The sequence below is a fragment of the Manis pentadactyla genome, chromosome 5 (genome assembly GCF_030020395.1).
Source record: "Manis pentadactyla isolate mManPen7 chromosome 5, mManPen7.hap1, whole genome shotgun sequence".
Lineage (NCBI taxonomy): Eukaryota > Metazoa > Chordata > Mammalia > Pholidota > Manidae > Manis > Manis pentadactyla.
Window position 1 is genome coordinate 154,483,167 of NC_080023.1, and position 22,749 is coordinate 154,505,915.

Genomic DNA, 22,749 nt, shown 5'->3' on the forward strand with positions numbered 1-22,749 from the left:
AGGTAGGTTAGCTTTATGCAGATCCTGCCTTTTGAATTAGGCCTTGAAGGTCTATGATGTTAATATTTCAATAATAATAATAGCATTCACATTTACTGAATTCTCTGACATCCTGTGCATTTCACATTATCTTACATGACTCTCAAAACAGTCCTGTTTTACATCTGAGGAAACAGAGAGGAAGTAATTTTCCCCTGCCCTCCCAGCTGATGAGCCCAAGAGCCGGGACGAACCTTGTCTGCTGGATTACAGGCTTTCCCACGCCCTGCTGCTCAGACAGGGCAGGATGGAGTTTCCAGGGGGTGGACGAGATACTCCAGGAAGAGGTCACAGCACAAGCAAAGGCCTGGGAGCTGGAAGGGATGAGGCTGGGACCAATAGGCCCTCGGCATCTGGGAGGGTGCCGAGTGGCAGTATGGCAGGGCCGTGGCAGGCCGTGGGCTCCACAGTGTGCCCGGCCTAGAGGTGCGGGTGTGCTTGCTGACCCCGTGACGTGTGTCGGGGCCAAGAGGCAGGAAGCGGGAGTGATGTGGGCACAGGCCCTGGCACTGCACTAGGCCTCCCACAGAGGGGCATTGTCCACGGGCAGCAGGCATGGCCAGCCAGGGAGCCCAGGCGGGGGCACTTGCCTCTCTGGAGATGTGCCCAAAGGACTGGCAGGGTCCCTCCCGGAGGCCTCCTTGGCTCATCTTTAGGTGTTTGGCACATATGCAAACACGGCAGGATGTCAAATGCCTTATTCCACTTTATAACTCCAAGAAAGGGACACTGGCCAGGACCTAGTCACACACTGAATGGCCTCAGGGCACTCACTGCCTGTATCTTGTCCCCCTGCACATGGAGACAGGGTCCGGCAGCAGCCCTCCCAGCTCTGAACCGTAACCCCAGTTCTAGACTGAATTAGAGCAGCAAGGATGATTCCCCAGATAATACCAACAGCCATGTTTGCATCCCAACCTCCCAACACTAACCTGGAGTCCCTGGGGAGGGTCAGTGTGATAGCAAAGAGCATGTGGTCTGGACTAGATTGGGCTCAAGTTTCAGCTCTGGCACTCCTGACGGGGGACCTAGAGCCTCAGATGCCCTTGGTAAACCCAGGACTGCTGACACATGCCTCTGGGGGACGATGCAGGTTACAAGAGGCAAGGCCTGCACCACGGCGGTGGGTATTGGGGGTCTTATGAGACCATTCACTTGTCACCTTACCTCATTATTCATTCATTCTACAAATATTCACTGAGATTCCCGAAGGCTCAGGCGAGGCAAAGTACTAATTGCTGCAGAATGAGCAAATAAGAGCACGTGCTAAGTGCTGCGCAAACATGCACCTCAGTTCATGTTCTCAGCAGCCGGTGAGGGACGTGCTACTATTATCCTGATTTTACGTGAGGACATTGAGGCCCAGAGAGGTGACATACTTTGTCCAGGATCACACAACAAAGAAAAGGCAAAAACAGGATTTGAGCCTATTCTCTTGAGTGAATGAATTAACAGATGTGTATTCTTGAGGGCACTTAGGATGAGAGATTTGCAAGGCTTTCACTTCCTTCCCCCAAGTGAATTGTCTACACTAAACTATGACTGTTACCTCTCTACAAAGCCTCGACCTATTGTTCATATGCAATAATAATAACAGCAATGGCCATGTACATTTACTGAGCACATCCTCTGTGCCAGGACATGTGCTGTAAGCTATATACACTGCATTCCTCTCAGCGCCCTAGGAAGTAGGTGCTGCTGTTATTCCCACTTCACAGACAAAAGACTGAGACTCAGAGAGGTTATGGAATGTGCCCCAAGTCACACAGGCGGAATGAGGACTCAGACCCACACTGTCCCCAGGATCCCTCTGTGTCCACCAAACTTTAGAGATGTCCCTCAGACGGGTTTTGAAGTCAGTTTTGGGTTGAATACTGGCTCTGCCACTTGCTGACTATGTGAGGGTGGTTCCTCTGTGATAAAGTCAGGATCATGATGCTGACCGTGGTGGGGTGCGGCCACACTGACCTGATGAATGTGAGGCTCGGGGTGGTGCCTGCCACATCGTAGGTGCTTACTACATCCTCACCACCACTGTTCTCATCATTGCTCCCTGGGAGTGCCTGCCCAGGAGGCAGGGACCCTTGGCACAGGTCACTCTGGGCCTGGCCCAGCTCCCCTGCCATGTGCCCCAGCATCTGGCCCACTCCTTGTGCCAACCCCGATCCTCCTTTCTCCAGACCTCGGGCACCTGGAGTCCTGAGGCTGCCTCCTAGCAGGGGTGTGGTTCACCAGAGGCCACAAATATTTACCTTGGAGACCTCAACCTGGACCAAGGTCTTGGCCCAGATGCAAAGGGCGACTGCCTGGACCAGGGCATCAAGAATATAAGGCTGGACTTGCAGACCCACTGGCCAGGTGAAGAGAGGAGCAGACGGAGGACTCCAGCGTGTCCCGGTAAAAGCATAGGGAAGGGGCTAAAAGCCTATAGCACTAAGAAGGGTCTGAGCTGGGGTACCTGGGGTTGGATCTGGAGCAGGAGGGAGGCTTAGCCCTGAGGTAAGGTCTCTCAGTTCACTAGGACCCTCTGAGTGTCCGGGCCAAGGGGTAGAGAAGGGCCAGCTCCTTTGCCCAGAAGATCAAAGAGTGGTGATGAAGGAATCAGACTGAGACTCTCCCTGACCTCAGCCTGATGACATGCACCCATGCTGTATACAGCCCAGTGCCGGGATGATTTTGGGGGCAAGAAGAAGTATCATACAGACCCGACCCTCAAGGGACAGCCAGTATGGGCCATTGTGGTACATGCTGTGCTCAAAGAAAGCCCAGGGACATTGTGGAGGTTAGTCAGGGAAGTCTTCCTGGAAGAGGTGGAAGATCAGCTAAGAAACTGAGTAGAAGTTGGCTAGACAAAGGAAGAGAACAAGGCATTCCACACAAAGGGAAAAGCATAAGCAGAGGCCAGAAGGTGAGATACAATGTGGCAGGTGTGTGTGTGTGGTGCTTGGATTTGGGGAGGAGATGCTTTCTTGAAGGAAGAGATAGATCCTATTGGCTCCTTGAGCATCTCAGATCAGAGGACAGAGCGGTGAGCCAAGACAATGGAGGTCAAACAGGATCAAGTGCTTGAAAGAAAAAGATTATGCAGTGGGGGTGGGAGGCTTCCTGGGCAAAAGAATAGACTGCAGGATGTCTTCTCTGTGGCTTGACTGCAAGGTGATTCCTTCTGACCCTACATTAGTACTAATGACTGTCATAGCAACAGCTAACATTCATTGAACACTTGTGTCAATGCCAGGCCATGAATAGACTGTCTCATTTAATCCTCCCAACAAGCCTGTGATAAGTACTATATTTATAAGTACGATAATTATCTCTTATTTTATAGATGAGAAAACTGAGCCTCAGAGAAGGTAAGTCATTTGCCCAAGACAAGTGGCAGAGGCAGGCCTCCAACTTAGGTCTATCTGCCTCTGAAGCCCATAGTATTTCTCCTCTGCCCTCAGGCCTCCTGACACTCAGGGATCAGGGTTCTGTGACTTAATGGGGCCCCCATGGCCCAGACCTCAGTTTAGCAAGCTTAGATTCCCTATTCTTCCAAGGCTCCCAGAGGCAATTCATCTATCAGCAACCACTCATTTATTAAACACCCACTGTGTGCCAGGCACTATGCTGAATACTGGGACACAGTAGGGAGCAGATAGACCCCACCCTCTCTCCTGGAGCTCACAGCCTGGTCAGGGAGGCAGTTGTCAAGTCAGCATTGCAAGTGTCTCAGCTCATGCTGCTCCAGCTCATGGAAAACACATGTCATCCAATGCCACATTCGTCTTTGGCAATAAGAAACCCACACGCTGAGCCAAGCAAGGAAGGGCTCGGGTCTCCAGGCCAGCATCTTCCCTCTATCTGAGCAGGACAGTCCATGGGAGCAGAAGCTTCCATGTAGGCTTGAAGGCTGAGCCAGGGTACAAGCTGGGGAGCTCAGGACCACGTTATAGGGGCTGACACTCCACCCCACGGAAGGGACACACAGGTCAAGGGCCAGAATAGCACATGCTCCTCTCCCAAGAGGTACCACCCAGGCCTCTCTCTCTCTCCCTCTGCCTTTTTCTCCCTGGCTCAAAGCAGCCACCTATTTCCTCCTTGGGCCCCTTAGTATTATGGGTTAAGCAAAAGGCTTTCCTGCCTCTTCAAGTCCTACCCAAATTCTCATTTCCCTCCTGCCTTCAACCTACTGTCCTGGGCACACACCAGCTCCCTGGGCAACATTTCTCCAAGTGTAGCCCAAGCTCTCTGGCTGCAGGAAAAAGAAAGCTCTACAGAGAAAGGGACGTGTGGGAAGATTTTAAAGGCTGAACAGGAATTCAGTAGGCAGGAAAGGAAGAGGAAAAGCATTACAGGAAGCAGGAAGAGCAAGGGCAAGGGCTCAGACAGAGGGGAGCACAGGGTATGTTCTGGGAGCTTCAAGCAGCTTGGAATGACTGGAACTTTTTAGAGCAAGAGGGGAACAAGCAGGAGGTGAAATTGGCTGAGGTTCAGCCATAGAGGATTTTAAGTGCCAGACTCTACAAAATAGGACCCTACTTCCTTATGCCCATTTGCCAGATGAGAAGACTGAGGTCCAGAGAGGTTGAATTGATTGCCTAAGGCCACACAGTTAGCACCCGGCAGCAGAGGCACAGACCCAAACAGGCAGGCTCCAGAGCCCACCCTCTTAACCACTTCTTCATTCAACAGCCTCTCCTGGACTCCATGTTCCAAGTCACCAGGCATGACTGGCTGCCCCTGGCCTCTCTGTCCAGCTAACAGGGCCCTCTGTGCTCCCCCCAGGTTCTGACACCAGCCACCTACCCCCCAGGAAGATGGCTAGCCCATGGCTTTTCGCCTTCCTCTGTGGTTTGCTGACAGCCCCTTTGGCCGGAGCCACCCTCAACTCCCCTGCAGTTCTCAGCCTCAGCTCAGAAATCGTCAAAGATAGTAAGTCTTGGCTTCCCAGGCCTCACCACCATGAGGCGAAGAGGCAAGCAGAGCAGCCCTCCAGATGAGGGAGGGAGCTCCCCATCACTGTGCAAGCCACAGCTGGGATCCCAGGTCAAGGGTGAGACGCAGGTGGATGATTTATAAAGGTGGGAAGTGTCTGTGATTCCAAGATCCCCTTCTCCTTAAATTCCATGATTCCCCTGGGCTCCTCTGTTCCCCATGTCCCTCCAAAGCTTCTCTGAAAGGGTTTAACATTATGCCAGCCCGCAAAGGAGGAACATTTAGAGGGACCATCTCCATTACCACAGAGGAGAAAAAGGGGTGTCTCTGTTGCTAAGAGGCAGTAGCATACAGACTCTGGGACACAGTGGAGGGACACACACCTGAGTGGTCCTGCCCAAGGGCGGAGGGAGCTGGGGTGTCTATGCACCAATTCCGATCAGTCATTGACTGAGGGCTGCTTCTGGAGCATCAGCTCCCCAGTACTTCTGACCTGCTCTGTGCACAAGCCAAATGGGCTCTGGCTGCCAGAAGAAAAGTCCAACAGGCTCAGTGCTGGGTGTCCTGGCAATGCCCCCAGCAGAGGATGGAAATGTCAGGATATGAATGGTCCCACCTACACTCCAGTCCCAGTCTTCATGTGAAAATAACCTTTTGGGCCAGCATCCTCAAAACCACATCTTCACAGCAGATGGTCAGGATGGAGCCATACAGCCCCTTGCCTTATATCTGGGTCTGAGTAGCCCTGAGGATGGCCCCTCCCAGCCTAGAGCCCCCATCAAGCCATACTTCTTGCCCCTCTTTCTGGCCCCTAATCCCTGGGTTCTGCCCCCAGAACTGACACAGGAACTGAAGAACAGCGATGCCACCCAAATCCTCCAGCAGCTGCCACTGCTCAGTGAGATACAAAAGGAGCCGGCCAGCGATATCCCCATCATAGGCAACTTAGTGGACTACCTCCTGAACCACATCGTCTGGTAAGTGGAGCAGGACCAAGTCCGGAACCAGCTCCTTCCCACCCCTCTGCCCAGGACACGCTTTGCTTGCTCAATCGATCAATCGCCAAGCATCAGCTGGTGTCAGCTCTGCCCGATCACAAAGAGTGGGTCACAGTCGCTCCCTACAAAGCTCCCAGAGGAGTTAACAATGGCCATGAGAGCCACACAGGAACCCCAACAGGGTGGCCACAGGGAAAGTCTGCCTGGGGCAGGAGGGTGAAGGATAAGGCAGCCCCTCTCAGTGGAGGCAACAGGTGAGCCAATGACTCCATGCTCACCAGGAGACAAGAAGAAAATGACGTCCCAGGCAAAGGGACCAGCCAGGGGAAAGTCCTAGAGGAGTGAAAGTAGTCAGAACGGCTGGTGCTCAAACCCCAAGGTGAGGACACAGGAGAAGTCAGCAGGGCCGGTAACAGAGGGTCTTACAAGTCACCCCAAAGAGCTGGGATTCATCTCCTAAGTGGAGACAGCCACAGGAGCATTGTGAGCAGTGGTACAGGGGATTGGATTGGATGGGAGCAAGCAGGCTGGGCAGGGGTCAGTGGACAAGGCTTGAGTCCAGCTGCTGGCTGGGTACCAGGGAGACAAGAAAGATGGAAGGTTGGGGATGATACTCAGTTGAGCATAACACATGAATCCCATCTCACCCACGTCCCATCCAGGCTGAAAGTCACCTCAGCCAACATCCTCCAGCTGCAGGTGCAACCCTCGGCTAATGGCCAGGAGCTGGTGGTCAAGGTCCCCCTGAGCATGGTGGCTGGATTCAACACGTGAGTGTCCCCTCAGCCAGGTGCAGCAGGCCTGGCAGTGTCATTCACGCATTCCCACCTTTTGTCCATGTCGGTATCTGGGAAACAGCCACGAGCAGAGGGAAGAGCAATCGGCAAGGTCCAGAGGGCGGAGTGCACTGTCTCTTTCCAAAGACCGGCAAAGAGAATGGGGAGAGAGGGAGAGAATGATGGGAGGAGAGGCCAGCAGGCAGCTGGAACCAGTTCAGGCGGGGACTTGTGGGCCAAGGTGACAACTTGGCTTTTAGTGAGTGAAATGGGACCCATGAGAGTTCTGAGCAGAGGAGGCACATGCATTCAATTTTACATTTCTAAAGAATCCATCTGGCTGCTGTGTAAGGGGATAAGAGTGGAGGCAGGGAGGGCATCCAGAAGTTACTGCTACTATCAGGAGACAGTGAGGGCTCGCACTAGGGCTTGGGGCCAGGAGGGTGGGGAGAAGTAGTCTGATTCTGGATGTTTCAGAGGTAGGTAAAGGCAACAGGGTTCCCTGATGGACTGAATGTTAGAAAGAAAGGCAGAGAGAGAAAAGAAGTCAAGGCTGACTCCAGGGCTCTTTGCCTGGGAAAATGACAGGACGGGATGGTCAGCAGCTAAGACAGGGAAGATCATGAGCAGGTTTGGGGAAGGATCCAGAGTTGGTTTTTAACATGTTAAATTTGAGGTGCCTGTAAGGCAACTGAGTAAGGAGTTGGGTGTAAGTTTGGAAGCTGTTGGCATATGCAGAGGATTTAAACCAAGAGAGGAATCCCCCAAATGAGCCTGGAACACATTAGGGTAAAAATCTGGGGAGAGGAGGAAAACCCAGCAAAGGAACTTGAGCAGGGAGGTGGAAAAGCCAGAAGACAGAGATGCACAGCAGGTCTGCTCCAGCCTGGGGCTGGGACGGTGCTCAGAATGTCGGGCACCTCCTCTCCCAGGCCCATTGTCAAGACCATCGTGGAAATGCACATGAAGACAGAGATCCAAGCCAACATCCAAGTGCAGACCAGCGAGAGCGGCCAACCCCACCTCGTGCTCAGCGACTGCTCCAATAGCCAGGACAGCCTGACCATCACCCTGCTGGACAAGTGAGTGAAGCCACCTCCCCCTGGGCTCCCACCATGCCTGGGAGGGAAGCCAGGCAGTGTGATCTTGCCCCATTTTACAGATGGAGAGCACTGAGGCCCAGGGAAAAAAGGGGACTTATGATAACCTCCTGACTCTTGATCTGGGACTCCTTCCAGGGAATCTGTGATGCCAGAGAAAGTTAAAGACATCAAGGGCAGAAACAATGATTGTGGGATTTTAGGCATCATGCCAGGAAGTGGGGCAAACATTTGAAGGTGAAGAGGAGCTACGTTCCAAGGGCTCCTCAAACTACCCCAGGCAGGCTTGGGTGCAGCCATGGGTAAAACATGCCTCCGAGTGAGGCAAATGCATCTCCTTCACTTACTGTCCAGGTGACTCTGAGCAAGTCGCCTCCCTATGCCTCACCTTCCAGGCTGTAGTGAGAGGATCAGTTCAGGCAATAACCACAAGCACTTAGCAGAATGTGTGGCACACAGTAGGTGCTCAAAGGTGTGGTGTTTCCCTCCACTACTCTTCAGCAAGAGAATGGGAAGGAATGCCAACTGCCATCATCCCAGCTTCCAGCACAAATTCCTAAAGACAACCCCCAGCCCCTGCCCCCTGAGAGCTCTTTGCCACCGTCTGCCCTTGGCTCGGGATCTACTCCCAGCCCTATCTCTAACAGGCTGTGTGACCTTGGACAAGTTCACTCATCCCCTGAACTCAGTCTTCCCTTCTGTAACACAGGGAAGGGATGAGCACCTCTTACCTTCCCTAATCTCTCTCTCCTTCTCCTCTCCAGGAGGCTCTCCTTCCTGGTCAACTCCTTAGCCAAAGAGGTCATGAGCCTCCTGATGCCAGCGCTGCCCAAACTGGTGAAAAGCCAGGTGAGTGGAATCAGGGCCTCTCTGGCCTGCAAAGACTGCTCCCCCTGTGGGGCTGGGGTGGAACTGTAAGCTGGTGCTAAGGAAACTCCTGCCTCCTTGAGTGGGAAACTTCTGGGCCTGGATCATTCTTTCAATGAATCATTGAGGACAAGGTTATAGAACTGCCAACAATTGACCAGGAGACTTTGAATAGTGATGTGCTGATACATTGTTAACAATTGACTCTGGAGGGATTGAGGAGAAAGAGCCTTGATTTGTAACATCTGGTGATCTCTCTGGTGTGACTTGTTCTCTCAAGGCCAATTTCAAGCCATTAATGTGATGTCAATGAGCAGAGGTGGAGAGAGATGAGTACTAGTACACCATTGTATGATATTTCCGCCATACAGACACAGTAGACATAAAAAGTGTCAAGAGAGGATAATAGTAAAATGTAACAGAATGATCCTCTGCCTTAACTTGGCAGCTATTTTCTCTTTTGTGTATTACCTTCCAATCTCCATACACACACACTCATATTTTTATGTGGCTATACTCAGTGTCACTGCTCTCTGGTATTTTGTTATATCTATTTTCTATGCCATTGTACAATATTCATAATTATTAAAGCAGCTACATCATATTTAATACTTCATTAAATCATTCCAGGGAGCCTTCCTAAAGGAATCTGGAAGTGAATAATTTTGTAAAATTTGGCTTTTCTTATGAGAGATATATTTTCTTTTAAGAAATGTTTTTTCTGTTTAAAGGTTGCACTTTCTAAAATTTTTTCCCAGCCTCCAGTAAAATCACATTTTAACTGGCATCATAGTTTAACAGCTAAAAATGTATTTTCTATAAGAAAGAGGGCAAGAAATTGGTGTCATAAAATGCCCTTTGCATAATATCTGTTCTTAAGGTGAAAAGCCAAGTAGAGTGAAGAATATGAGATTAACTGGCCTTTTCTTAATCATCATGATTTCCTACCATAATTCACTGACATAATGGTCATGCGACTATCATACTTGAAATGAAGGAAAAATCTACAACACATTTAAATCTGGCAGAAGACCATCTAGAAAATACTGAAGCCCTTTTTGTTGTAAATATGTGGGTCCCAACCCCAGCTGTGTATCAGAACCTTCTGGGAAAGCTTTTAAAAATACTGATAGAGATTCCGGTGTGATTGGTCTGGGTGGGGCCCTAGCATCTCAGAGGATTCTAATGTGTTATCAAGGATTCCCACTGGTGGAAAGGAGAAAGGGGAATGGTGGGAGAAGATGACGAGGTCACCAGGACACCCTTCCCACAAGGGATAGGCCATTGCAGTGGGCGCTGGGAGTCTCTGAGCTTGCCAAGTCCTCCGTCCTCCCTGGGTCCCGGGTTGGCAAAGTAGCTGAGAGCAGGGGATGGGTTTTTCATAGGAAAAGTTAACGTTTCTCAGAGCACATTGTACTTTCTTGGGAGTAGCAAAGGATGCTCAATCCAAGGGCTCTTCCACTGGGGAAATTGTATCTATGACAAAACAACAAAATCTCTGGGTACTGCCCCAGAAAATAGGTTGCCTAGAGCAGATAACACAGCCTTTGGGTCTCACAGGCAAGTGAGTCAAATGTTGCACTTCCTCCTTAAGCTGACCAGGTGAGGCCAGAGTTAGGTTAGGCCAGGGTTTCTCACCCTCAGAACTACTAACATTTGGGCCATACAGTTCTCTGTTGTGCGAGCAGTCCTGCCCACTGTGGGGTGTCTAGTAGCATCTCTGGCTTCTATCCACTAGATGCCAGTAACACCCTGTACCCCAAGTTATGACAACTAAAAATGTCTCCAGCAATTTCCAAATGTCTCCTAGGGGACAAAATCTCTCCCTACTGAGAACTGCTGGCCCTTGGGAGAAAGAAGAGCTCAGTAAGCAAAAGGATGTGTTGGAGTCAGACACCCCACCCACAAAGGGCACAAAGACATCGTTCACGAGTGTGGTCAGATCAGGCTTGCTGGCCTCTGTTCTAGAGTCTGACATGTAGAAGGAACTCAGTAATGACTTGTCAAGTGAATGAAGGAATGAATTCTCCATTTCCCTCTTATGAAGAACATGGGCTCTCTTGAACAAGACAAGGAGTCTGATGGGGAGGGCAGCTGGCAGGCCAGGCACACCCTGGGCATAGGACATGGGATAAACCACTGCAAAGACCCCAGGTGACATCAGGGGTGGGGTGTGCTCTGAGCCGCAGGGATGGCTCAGGGAGTGGGCACTCCACTGAGTCCTCAATCCCAAGGATGAAAACCTGGCTGGCCATGGTCGCACGGGTTCAGGCTGGGTGGGCTGGGCACAGGCAGTTGTGGGGCCGTGTTCTGGCCCCTTGCTGATGGAGCTCCTGTATTGGTGCCATTGCAGCTGTGTCCCGTGATCCAGAAAGCCTTTGAGGACTCACGTGAAGACCTCCTAAACCTGGTGAAGGGTAGGTGCACTGCTCTCTCCCACCTTCTTCCTTTACTGCTGAGCAGGCCTCCAGGCCATGGCTCTGCCCAGGGAAGGCCTCCCAAGTCAGGCCTGAGCTGCAACATAGTCCAGCAGCAAGCGGGACTGAGCATCAGTTGATCCCTATTGAGGAAAAGCAGACAGGAATTCACCATAACTGTGACTTTACCAGTACCTACTATGTGCAAATTTCCATGAGAGCCAATGTGTGCCCCAGATTTCCAAGTTCAAATCCCAGCTCTGCCATTGACTTGCTCTGTGACCTTAGGAAAGCCACTCTACCTTCTTATCCCCAGTTTCCTCATCTGTAAAATGGGGCTTATACATCCCTACCTCACATGATTATTGGTGAGGATTAAAAGTCTACAGGAAACTTCCAGGCACATAGCAGGAGTGCTCTGCCTGGCACAGAGAAGTGCTAACAAATGTGTGCTGAATGGATGAAAGAATGAATAATACAGCAACTACTGTGGGCTGTTAGAGAAGAACAAGGGAAGAGATGGGATGTGTGCTCAAGAAAGAGGTCATTTCTCCCTCCCAGGGTAGCAGAGATTGGAGGACACAGGCTTCTGCCCCAACCTTGCGATTCTGTTGTACTTGGGGCCCTCAGAGTGGGGTTCGGCAGTAAGAAAAAAATTCTGTCTACTGTTTCGGGATCTTCAGAGGCTCATTCAAAGGATGACCAAAGAGGAGTGGGAAGAGGAGAATGGAATCAGTTGAACACCCAAAGAGCACCTACTGGGCTGGGTGTTTCATGTACACTGTCTCCCTGACTCCTCAGATAACTCACTGAAGAAGACATCATTACCCCATTTCACAGATGAGGAAACTGAAGTCTCAGAGAAATTAAGTCACTTGTCCAGTTCACAGAGGAAACTAGTGATAGGGGAAGACTTGAGCCCAGTTCTTCAATTCCCAAGTCTGATGTAATTCAGATATAAGGCAACTTTAATAGGTACCAACCCTACACAACCTATAGGGCAGGTATTACTAATACACCCGCATTTTAAGATGAGGAAACTGAGGTCCAGAAATGGGAATACACTAGCCAAGGCTACTGAGACTCGAAAGGAAGTCCATCTGGCTCTTCTCTTCCCCATGGGAAGGCCACCCAAGGACCATCTCCCAGCCTGTCCCTGAGCCCCTGCATCCCTCTCCATTCTCCCCCATCAGCCAGGGCAGATGAGACGGCACTGCCACCTAGCGGCTAAGTGGGGAATCCTGCGGCAAACACAAGCGATCCAGTGGACAGACGCATGCATCAGGCATCTGGGCCCAGACCCTGCCCAGGTGCAGGGTGCAGCTCACAAGTCTGGTTGGGAAACGTGGACTGTTAACAAGCAATAGTACAGTTTTGTTCCAACCTGGACTTTGGCATAGGACCAACTAGGTTCAAATCTTTTCACAGTATGACCTTAGCAAATCATTTTACTTTTCTGAGCCTTACTTTCCCCATCTATAGAATGGGGGTACTAATAGGACCTACCTCCTAAGGTTATTGTGAGGATTGAATAAGTTAACACCTGTGCACGTTTAGGACAGTACGTGGCACTTGACACGTGCTCCATAAATGTCAGTCATTATCAATGCCATCATTACTCCTGCTCCCCTCTATCTACCCACCCATGGGATAATGCAACTATAGCCAAAAGCAGCCCGCAAGCCTGCCCTCCGCCCTCATGGAACTTTCTTCTTGTACCTGAGCAGTGCCAGTTACCCTCGGCCCTGACCACCTGGAGTTTGACATTCTGTCTCCTGCCATCAAGGATAATTTCATCCAGCTCAACCTGGGGGTGAGTGTCATGGGACCTCAGGGGTAATGAGGGACATCACTGCCCTTCTCTGACCCTCAAGGGTCACACACCATAGGTCTATCTCAGGGAAGAACACACCAGACACGGGTAGGACACACATGTTCAACAGGCCAGACATGTCCCAGGTAAATCATTCTAACAGAGGAAATCCAGCAGGTGGAATCTAAGGGGGCACACACAAAACATCAACCTCAGTGATATGTCCTCCCACCCTGATTTCCCCAGTCAGAGGCCAACGTGTATGCACTGGGGTTCTTAGCCTTTCTCTCTGCACTGGGAATCACAAAGACCTAAGTTTCTCTCCCAGCTCCACAAGTCCCTGTCTGTGTGACTTCGGACAAGTTTCATCACCTCTCTTAGTGTCACTTTCTTCCTCTGTAAAAGGTAGATAATAATAGTCACCAAGGAGAGGATGAAACGAGACTGCACAGGTCCTGGTGGCAGGAGGAGCCTGGTAACTGTCAGCTGTGTAAAATGTGGAGCCACATGCTCACCCTAGTGCTGGACTTCCTGAGGAGCCAGGCTAATTTGGGCTGCTTGAATCCCAGACCAGTTTTCACGGATCCCTTGGATAACTGCAGCATCAAACATTTCCATCCGGCTGCAGTTTTGAATTTTCCCTTCATCCAAAGGGTTTGTAAGGTACCTGAGAAGTTGAAATCTAAATGCCAAATAAGACAGCTAGGATTTTAGAGAAAATCAGAGCTTATCTAAGGAGTACGAGTGCAATAGATGTTGCTAAGCACCCGAGATAATTCATCACCTACAGCAAGGCGCTGAACTCCAGGCTAAGCTTCCTGGCAGTGAATGCAAAAAGCAAACCTTCTAGGCTGTGATTGGGTAAGTTGTGGAATTAAAGTTCCCAGCCAACTCTCTGCTCTGTATCTCCTTAGGTCAAGTTCCTGGACTCACAAGGAAAGGTGACCCAGTGGTTCAATGAATCAGCAGCTTCCCTGACGATGCCCACCGTGGTCAGCGCCCCTTTCAGCCTCGCCTTCAGGCAGGATGTGGTGAACGCGGCAGTAGGTGTCTTGCTCCCTCCAGGAGAACTCATGGTCCTGTTGAACTACGTGGTAAGCCTCAGCATGGGACAGGATGGAGCCCCCTCTGCTGCATCACGGAATCCCCTAAATCACATGGCACAAGAACCCTAACGCTCCCTGAGCAATAATCCCCTACCAAGCCGCCCAAACCCCTCCAGGAATGGACAGCTCACCCCCTCCTCTAACAGTTCCCGAATAGGCCTCTAACGGTCCTCCTCTAATAGTCGGACATGTAACCTGAAAGCTGAAAATTGCCCTGGAACATCCAACGCCAGGCCTAAGTCTGCTCCCCTGGAACCTGATACACCTGCTTCCTCTACCAAGCAAAGGGCACCTTAGATACCGAGACGTCCAGGATGGCAGTTGTGCTGTGCTGTTCACTAGGGGCCCATGGCAGACATCACTAATCCATCAGGGCCTCTCTTCCTACTGAGCCTCAGTGCCGACACAGCCCTGGGATCCCCATCAGCCCCGCGCAGCTAGCAATTGCCACCAGTCAACTGGAGTGTGCCACCTCCTCCAGGATGACTGATGGTGAAACTGAGGCCCGGGGGGAAAGGGTTAGCCCAAATTGCTTCGGGTCAGCTGACAGGCCACAGATAACCAACCTCTTGGGGATTAGAAATCAAGGTAAGGGCTGGGATGCTGAGAAATGGGGAGTAGTCACCAGCAGCCACATTTATGACTGGAGTAAGAACGGGGTCACTTCTCAGTGTCCCTGGGAGCAGGGAGCTGCCCACAAACTCACAACTGCCACCAAACCCACAGTAAAAGTCCAGGCCCGTGGGGACCTCATGTCCTAGAACAGCTGACACAGGGGCTGTTTTCCACCAACGACAGACATGAGGCCTGGACCACCAAGCCTACCCAGCTTTTCTGGGATTCTGAGGGTCCTGGCAGTGGGACTGCTGGAGATGTGTCTCCTCTTTCCCCTCCAGCTGACCTTCTCTGGCTTCCTCTCCTCCTCAGTTTCCTGAGCTGGCCCAGCAGCTGAAGACGAGCATGAAGGCGATCAATGAAACGGTTTGTCTGTTTGCCATCTGCAGTCTGATATGGTCTGTCCACTGGTTCTAGGGAGTAAAATACATGTGGGATTGCTCTTTCCTTCCGGCACTGGTGACTAACGGACCAAGTCCCTACCCTCACAGGGATTCCAGTCTACCAGGGCAATGGGACTGAATCAAATAGCTACACAGATAATAGTTCAGCTACAAGTGTGGTGACAAAGGACAGATTCCAGGGGTTAAGGGGGATTACCTGACATAGCCCGGAGGTTAGGGAGGGCTTCCCTGAAGGGAAGGCATTTCAGACTGAGGGAGAAGCAAAACCAAAGACTTTTGAGATGGGGGGAGCAGCAATCCATTCCAGGGTCTGGGAGAAGGAGAGAGGCTGGAGCAGAGAGGAATCAGGGAGGCCAGGAGCAGGGGCAGGGGCCAGGCCGCATGGGGCCACATGGGGCTCCAGGCCTTGGTGAGGCCTTTGGGAGCCCACACGCAGGTCGGATGTCCTTCCAGGCTGCAGAGAAGCTGGGGCCCACACAGATCGTGAAGATCCTAATTCAGGAGACTCCAGACATCTTTCTGGCTCAGGGCAGTGCCACAGCAGTCCAATTGATTGCGCTGGAACTATTTGCCACCAATGAAGTCAGCCGCCCCTTCTTCACCCTGGGAATCGTGAGTTCAATTGTCTGTGACATTGGCAACAACCTGTTCATTGTTCCTGTTCAACCTTATTGCTTTGCTAAATGTCTCTACCGCTCTTGTTACCCAGCAGAGATGGGGGAGGGGGAGTTGTGAACTAAGAATCAGGAGATTTGGAGGCCCATCTCTGACCCTGTGACCTTATTAGACAGGATCCTTGGGCAGAAACTTATCTCATATGCACAAAAGGAATTATTTTAGTTCATATAACTTAAAATTCCAGGTGTTGTTGCCTTCAGGAATAGCTGGATCCAGGTGCTCAAACAATGTCATCTTCATTCTTCTCTTCCTATCTGGCAGCCTTGTTCTCCCAAGTGCAGCCTTCATCCTTGGGCAGATTATCCTCCCATGGAATTACCCCATGCTTTATCAGACTTACACCCACCAGACTGACAACTCCAGCAGGAAAAGCCTGTCTTTCCCAGTAGCTCCAGTGGAAGTTCCAAAGCTAACTCTTGTTGGATGAGTTTGGGTCATGTGCCCATTCCTGAGTCCGGGCAGTACCCAGCTATTAGTAGGAGGTTAATGTTGACTATCCCACAGCAGGGTGGCTGTGCACAGCTATGCAGTTTATCCACACATAATTTCAGGGGATGCCATTCCCAAAATACAAGATGCACAGTGCCTTGGCTTCCTATATTGAAAGATATTTTGATCCCCCAGATAGCAGTGGGCATGGACTTCCAGGCCAGCTCTACTCCCTGGTGACCTGGCCCCTCCATGGCCAATGGCAGGCACTTTCCCGAAGGCCTACAGGCCCACAGTTCTCTGACCTGGAGGTGGAGCCTCACTAACTCTCTGCCCTCAGGCTCATCCAGCCCACAGGTGTATCTTTGACCTGGCTTAGCTTCTCACCTTTCCGATGATAATGGTAATGGTTAGCATTTACCAGAATCTTACTGATCTTTGTCCCTCAGATCCCTCTCCTCTATAATGGGCTAATAATAGGATTCACTTCATAAGGTTGTGAGGCCCAAAGGAGATCATCACATAAAGTTCTTAAAACACTGCCTGACACATAGTGGGGGCTCCATGTGTACTGGCTGCTGCCATCATCAGCGTCACTACCACTCCCCACGGCAAGCCTATGTTGTTATCTGTTCAGTGGGGAATGGGTACAGGTACTACCCCATTTAATAGATGAGGAAAGTGAGGCCCAGAGAGGTCAAACCTTTTCTCAAGGTCACAGAGCCCGTCGCTGAGCTTCAGACCATGTCAGCTTGCCCTTAGAGCCTCCTTGTATAACCCCACACCCCATGCCTGACACATCCCCTAAAAGAAATGGGGCCTGGGTTTTTCTTGTTGCAGGAAGCCAGCTCAGAAGCTCAATTTTACACCGAAGGTGACCAACTGATGCTCAACTTAAATGAAATCAGGTAAACATGTAAATCATTGTGAAGATTATGATAGAAACAAGTGTTGCCTCATGGCAATACTTTAAATACCCAGTGTTTTGAGCCTCTAAGGGGTGGTGAGTAGTGCAGGCTGCTCCAGGGAGGGCAGGAAGACTGCCTCACCTGCACTGTTTTGCTTTTGAGGACTGAAAGCAAGAGAAAGGGGAGGAAAGGGAGGTGGCCTTGCAGCAGCCGTGGACAGGCCGACCCTGGCCACAGGATTAGCCTGCCCAGCCCCATCTCCCTCCCTGGCCCATCCAGGACATCGCCAGGACAGTAGAGGGACTGTCATGCCCAGATGCTGATGTCCCACCGAGCCTAGCCTGCAAGCTCGGCCTCAGCTGCCTTCTGTGCCCCTGTTCACCTTCTCCCCACTGTTCCTGAAGGAAGTTCAGGGATTGCCGACTGAAACCTCCTGGGACAAATCAAGCCTGTGGACTGTTTTGATCACCCCACATAGGGTTAGGGTTTTTTAATATAAATTAGTTGCCAACATATAAAAATCAGCATACTGGGCCACACAGGCCTGCATTCCTACACGGCAGCAAACAGTTGAGCTGGAAATCAGGTTCCCCCTGTAGAAAGAGCCTGAGCTCCCTGGTGTACTACAAGTCTTCATTCCTGGAGGTGATTTTTCTGCTTTTAGGGCGACTATTTGTTTTCTGTCTCCCTCCTCATAAGAATGTAAGCTCCATAAGGCCAGGATTTTATTTGATTCTCTGCTATATCTACAGAGCCTGCACTGTGCTTGGTACATAGTTGGTGCTCAATAAATAGTTGTTGAGTGAACAAGTGAGTAGGACTCTGAGGGGCCGTTCTCACAGGCATCTCTTGTTGCAGCTCTGATAGGATCTACCTGATGAACTCAAGCTTTGGCCTTTTCAACGTGAGTATCAACACATTGTCCCTGGGGACACAGGGGACAGCCCAGGATGATCCACTTTGAAATGAGACATTGCCCACGATTTACTCCAAACAAGGTCCGCACAGACAGCCCCACGGTGGGCTGGCCAGCCTCTATGTGATCAGTCACAAAATCCAACCTCCTGGCTCAGGCACTTACTGAGCTCTGACTGTATGCCGGGCACAACTGAGAACACACATACTCACAGACACACAGATACACAGTCACTTTCCTTCTGCAACCCTTTGATCCTAAATTTGAAAACAACTCTCCACTACTGACAATCTCCTTTGGCTCACAAAGACTCATCTTGACGCTCCGGGCAGCCCTTTGCCTCTGGTCCTCCGTTCTCCCACCCGAGTTAGACCCCATCAGAGATCTCAAACTGGCTGAATCCTATATTCTGAGGTGGCTTTTTTTTTTTTTCACCCTTATATTTTGTTGTTTAACTTTTTTGACTAATTTTTAAATGGGAGGTTTCCAAACAAAAACGTCTGACTTCCTTAGCAAGCCCAGGAAACACAGGGCAGAATTCCCTCTGGGCAAATGGGCTAGCCGAGTTTGTGCTCTTCCCTGCCTATCCAGTCCCCTGCAGCCCTCGCAGTTCTCACTAGCAGGGGGCCTGGGATTCCAGCACCTCCTCCAGCTGCCCTGGCCATGGGGCTGGGCTGTGCCCATCCTAGGAATGACTGGGAGGACTTCAGGGTGACAGTGCGTCTTCTCTCTCACAGCCCGATCTTCTGAAAGATATCGTCACCCAGATCCTCGCCTCTGTCCTCCTGCCTAACGAAAATGGTGCGTCCCTTTGCTGTCCATCCCCCCTCCCCAGGGCTTTGAGGGTGGGTGCTTCACTTCTCCTTATAAGAGGCTAAAGGGGATCCTTGGCCCACTCCGTGCTCAACATTTCTTAGCCATTGCCGATGTTGGGATTGCTATTTGCATTATTAGTAGGGGAAGCCGAGAGAAAAGGCAGAATTACTCTAATTAAGCCCTAGGTTGTAGGGGTGGAGAGAATTGGTAAACTATGTATGCCAACTGCCTTTTCCATTTCTTCATTTTATTAGAGTGGAAAATTTCCAAGACACCTGTTTTGTGTAGGAGGCCCCAAGGTTTCTTGAGCAGGTGTGTGCAAGGATGTGAGGGGTGCCCTTTGGAACAGCCAGAAGCCAGTGCTGGAAGCAACCACCAGGGAAATGAGGCTGGGTGGGTGCTGGGGCCAGAGAACAGGTGAGCAGAGGCAGGAGGAACAGTTCACATCTGGTGTGCAAGGTGCCCAAGGCCCCTCCAGGAACTGTGAGCCTGCCCATGGCTACCCAATTCCAGGCCCACCAGTCTCTGACCACATTTATTATTTTAGGTAAACTAAGATCCGGAGTACAGATGTCAACAGTGAAGGCCTTCGGATTCGAGTCACCTTCGATATCTCTCACCAAGGTGAATGGGGATAAACGTCCTGCAGCAGGGAGGGCACAGCTGCCAGGAGAGCCCTGGGCTGGGAGGTGGTGCCTGCACTCCAGTCCTGGCCCTGCTGGTCACCATGGGAGACCTTGGGGAAGTCCCCTCTTCTCTCAGGGCCTCATCTCCTCATCTGTAAGTGTTCAAGTGTGACTGTCCTAGCCTGGGGTCAATATACATCCAAGTTTTTTCACCGTCATTCATTCATTCATTAAGGCCTAGCACACAGTAGATGCTCAATAAATGCTTGTTGAGTAAATGACTCTCCTTGGCAGCTGCTGGGGAAGGGAGCTATAGTAGCATGACCACCCCCCCAAATATTGTTATTAGTTATATTTAACAACCCATAATCATTTTGTGCCAGGCATTGGGGTACAGGGAGCATCTTGCCCAGTCTTCATATCCACCCATACCATAGATCCCATCTAACAGATGAGGAAACTGAGATCAAGGATAGCAAACCATTTCCAAGATCACATACCCAGTAGGTGGCAGAGTCAGGATTTGCACTCGGTACCTGCCCTGAACCCCTGCTTTGGGCCCTAACCCCTGTATGAGCAATGGCAGTGACATAGGCCCATCTCAGTCAGCCAGCCAGCCAGCAGGCATTGACTAATAAGCACCTACTGTATGCCAGGCACTGATCACAATAATAAACAAGACAGGCAGACACCCCTACCCTCTTGAAGTTTCCAGTCCACTGTAGAGGGAGAGAGATAGAGAAGCAGAATTATTAATGATTGAGAAAATTCACAAGTGACCGCCCAGCCCAACATTCCATGGCCAAAGTGTCCAAACTAAGGCCAGGGAGGGATTCTGGACCAAATCTTTAACTCATATTTGTCCTGATTTGTCCAAAGCTGTGGGTTGGTACTACCGAATTCCTGAGCTGTTCTTGAGAAATTAACAAATGGTCCCTAAGAGCACAGGGGACAGCCCCGGATGATCCACTCTGAAAAGGGACATTGCCCGGGATTTACTCCAAACAAGGTCCCCACAGACAGCCCCATGGTGGGCTCAATTCATTTGTTTTGGGCTGGCAGCACACTGATTTTCTCTTTATATCCATAGATCATGTTTTAAAAGTTAGTTGAAGGAATGAATAAATGAATAATATGAGATAAAGCATGCTTTAGAGAAAGTTAATATAATCTAGATGCTGAGTATTCAAGTGTTCACTGTAAAATTGTTTAAAAATTATCATAATAAAATGTTAGCAGAAATCTAATAGGTTAAGTTCTTCATATCACACTTAGCTTCAAAAAATTTGGCAGAGCATTGTTAAATATTTAGCTGGCTGGGACCCAATGGATACAGCCAGGAACCTGCATTTTATAGAACTTTTTGGGGAGTTTTGGTGATTAGCAGGGCTTGGGGACTATAGACTCACATACTACTCAGATATTTAAACCTGTGCCCCAGACCTCTGTGCAGCGCCTCTGTTCACACATACATCCTACTCCTCTGACCCTTCCAGGAATTCTATATGAGTGCATTCAGGGTCATGACCCCCAATTCTACCAGTCACCTTGTGGCAGACAAACCAGCATAAATCACAAGGTAGGAGGTGAAAAAAACACCCACTTGACTTTTCTCCTTTGATTCCAGGATGCCCTTGTGATCACCGCAGCCGCCTAGTAGAAACGTGACCTCTGTCCTCTCTCCTGGTGAAGACGGACAGTCTCCCTTCACAGCAGGCTGGGTCCCAGTGGGGATGTGGGAGCCAGCTCTGTTGACTATCCCTCTCTGCAATAAATAAATATTAGTCTGTGACTACTGCAATCTGGAGTATATCTTTGTCTCAATTCAGGAATCATTTTGTCCCTGGAAGGCTTGGGGACTAGACACCTGAGACACATCTGGCACATTCAGGCACATCTGAGCCAATCCGAGCTGTATCTGAGCTGTGTCTGGCCCACTAATACCACATGAGGACTATGTCCAGGATTTTTATTACTTCCTGGGGCTTTAGAAATAAGAAAGCCAATTGCGCCCTCCTGCCTTCTGTGTCAACCTCAAGACCCCCTATGGTGGGACATCTTTAGTGAGGGTTGATGTTGGCATGTGGAGGGTCAAGGGCTCTTTGGACGCTGTGAATCTGAAGGCAGATGAACTAGGCTCTGAGTTCTGGCCTGGCCCCTCAGTAGCTGTTTGCCCTTGGGACACAGCTTCCCCTCTGTGGACCTCAGTTTTCTTCTCTGTAAAATGAAGAGAATCATAGTCCCCACAGTGGAGGGCTGTGGCGAGGATGAAATTGGAGAGAAGGGTTCCTAGCACATGGCAGGTGCTCAAATAATGTCATCTGTGGCTGCTGCCATTGTCACTGCTGCTACCTCGCCTCCAGGATGTTGGGCTTATCACCAAGGCCCTTCCTGCTTGGACACCACATGACTGTCATTGTCTCCTGACGCCAGCAGGTACAGGACAGACAATAGGACCCCTGTTCTCCAGACTGCAGGCCCGCCCCAGCCCTTCACTAACACGAGAGGCCATGCGTGAAGGGATGGGCGGGCATTTTGGGAAAAGGCACCAACAGGCACAAGAACAGCTCACAGCCTGGGAAGGTGGCCAGGAATGTACGTCTCCATCTACAGGACATGGGATAGGCTGAGAGGGATACCAGGGGCCAGGACAAGACCCTGCATGAGACGTTTACCCCAGGGTCAGCGAACACTTACTGGGCAGTTGCTGAGTGCCAGGCCCTGTACTGCAGCTCCCAGACACTTCCCTGACTCCCAGACACACTTTGCAATCTGCATCCCCACATATCACAATCCATTATTTTTCTAAATTGTATTAAATCTAGGTTTGAACCCCTACTCACAGAGGAGATAAGAAGATCAATCTCCATCTTCTCTGGGGTAGGTCTCTTCTGGCTCCTTGGGGTTATTCAAGGATCAGGGCAGGAGTAGGGAGTGAGGGGGCTTCCAAGGAGCATGGAAGACGGGGCAGGGCTTCCTGTCCTTGATCCCATCTGATCCTGATGATGGGAACTCTACCAGCCCATATGATCCGGCGAAGCTGGGGCACTTCAAAACAGCCATGCCATGGCACTGAGTCCCAGCCATCCACGACCCCTGGGCTTCCTGGAGGTTGGTGGAGAAATAACCCCACTTCCTCACCCCTTGTGAGCAGGGAACAACCCCACACTGACTCCCCCAGAGCCCCAGCAGGACTGCGCCCAGGTGCCCACAGGCCTTGCTCGATGCCACACCTTTATGGGCTGTTTCCTTTCCTGCCTCACTTTCTCCCTCCTCCATCACCATCTCCTGGGATCACCTCCCAAATCAGCTTCGTGCACT

The 22,749-nt window shown here is 50.7% G+C and overlaps 1 protein-coding gene across 1 annotated transcript; it reads left to right on the top strand.

Annotated features, from left to right (window-relative positions):
- Window positions 1–4,790: 4,790 nt before the first annotated feature.
- Window positions 4,791–21,229, top strand: BPIFB1 (BPI fold containing family B member 1). Its single transcript, XM_036902552.2, has 15 exons — window positions 4,791–4,956; window positions 5,795–5,936; window positions 6,620–6,727; window positions 7,666–7,815; window positions 8,598–8,682; window positions 11,054–11,117; window positions 12,845–12,930; window positions 13,845–14,024; window positions 14,964–15,017; window positions 15,509–15,667; window positions 17,003–17,070; window positions 17,929–17,974; window positions 18,724–18,787; window positions 19,350–19,426; window positions 21,056–21,229. Exons 1-15 carry the CDS (start codon window positions 4,842–4,844, stop codon window positions 21,083–21,085), a joined length of 1,428 nt encoding a protein of 475 aa, XP_036758447.2. The 5' UTR covers window positions 4,791–4,841; the 3' UTR covers window positions 21,086–21,229.
- Window positions 21,230–22,749: the final 1,520 nt, after the last annotated feature.

Bases quoted from the DNA above. Each gene is read 5' to 3' on its own strand.
- BPIFB1 (XM_036902552.2), top strand. From the start codon at position 4,842: ATGGCTAGCCCATGGCTTTTCGCCTTCCTCTGTGGTTTGCTGACAGCC. The intron at 6,728-7,665 runs GTGAGTGTCCCC...CTCCTCTCCCAG, and splicing joins ATGGTGGCTGGATTCAACAC to GCCCATTGTCAAGACCATCG. The intron at 14,025-14,963 runs GTAAGCCTCAGC...TCTCCTCCTCAG, and splicing joins TGGTCCTGTTGAACTACGTG to TTTCCTGAGCTGGCCCAGCA.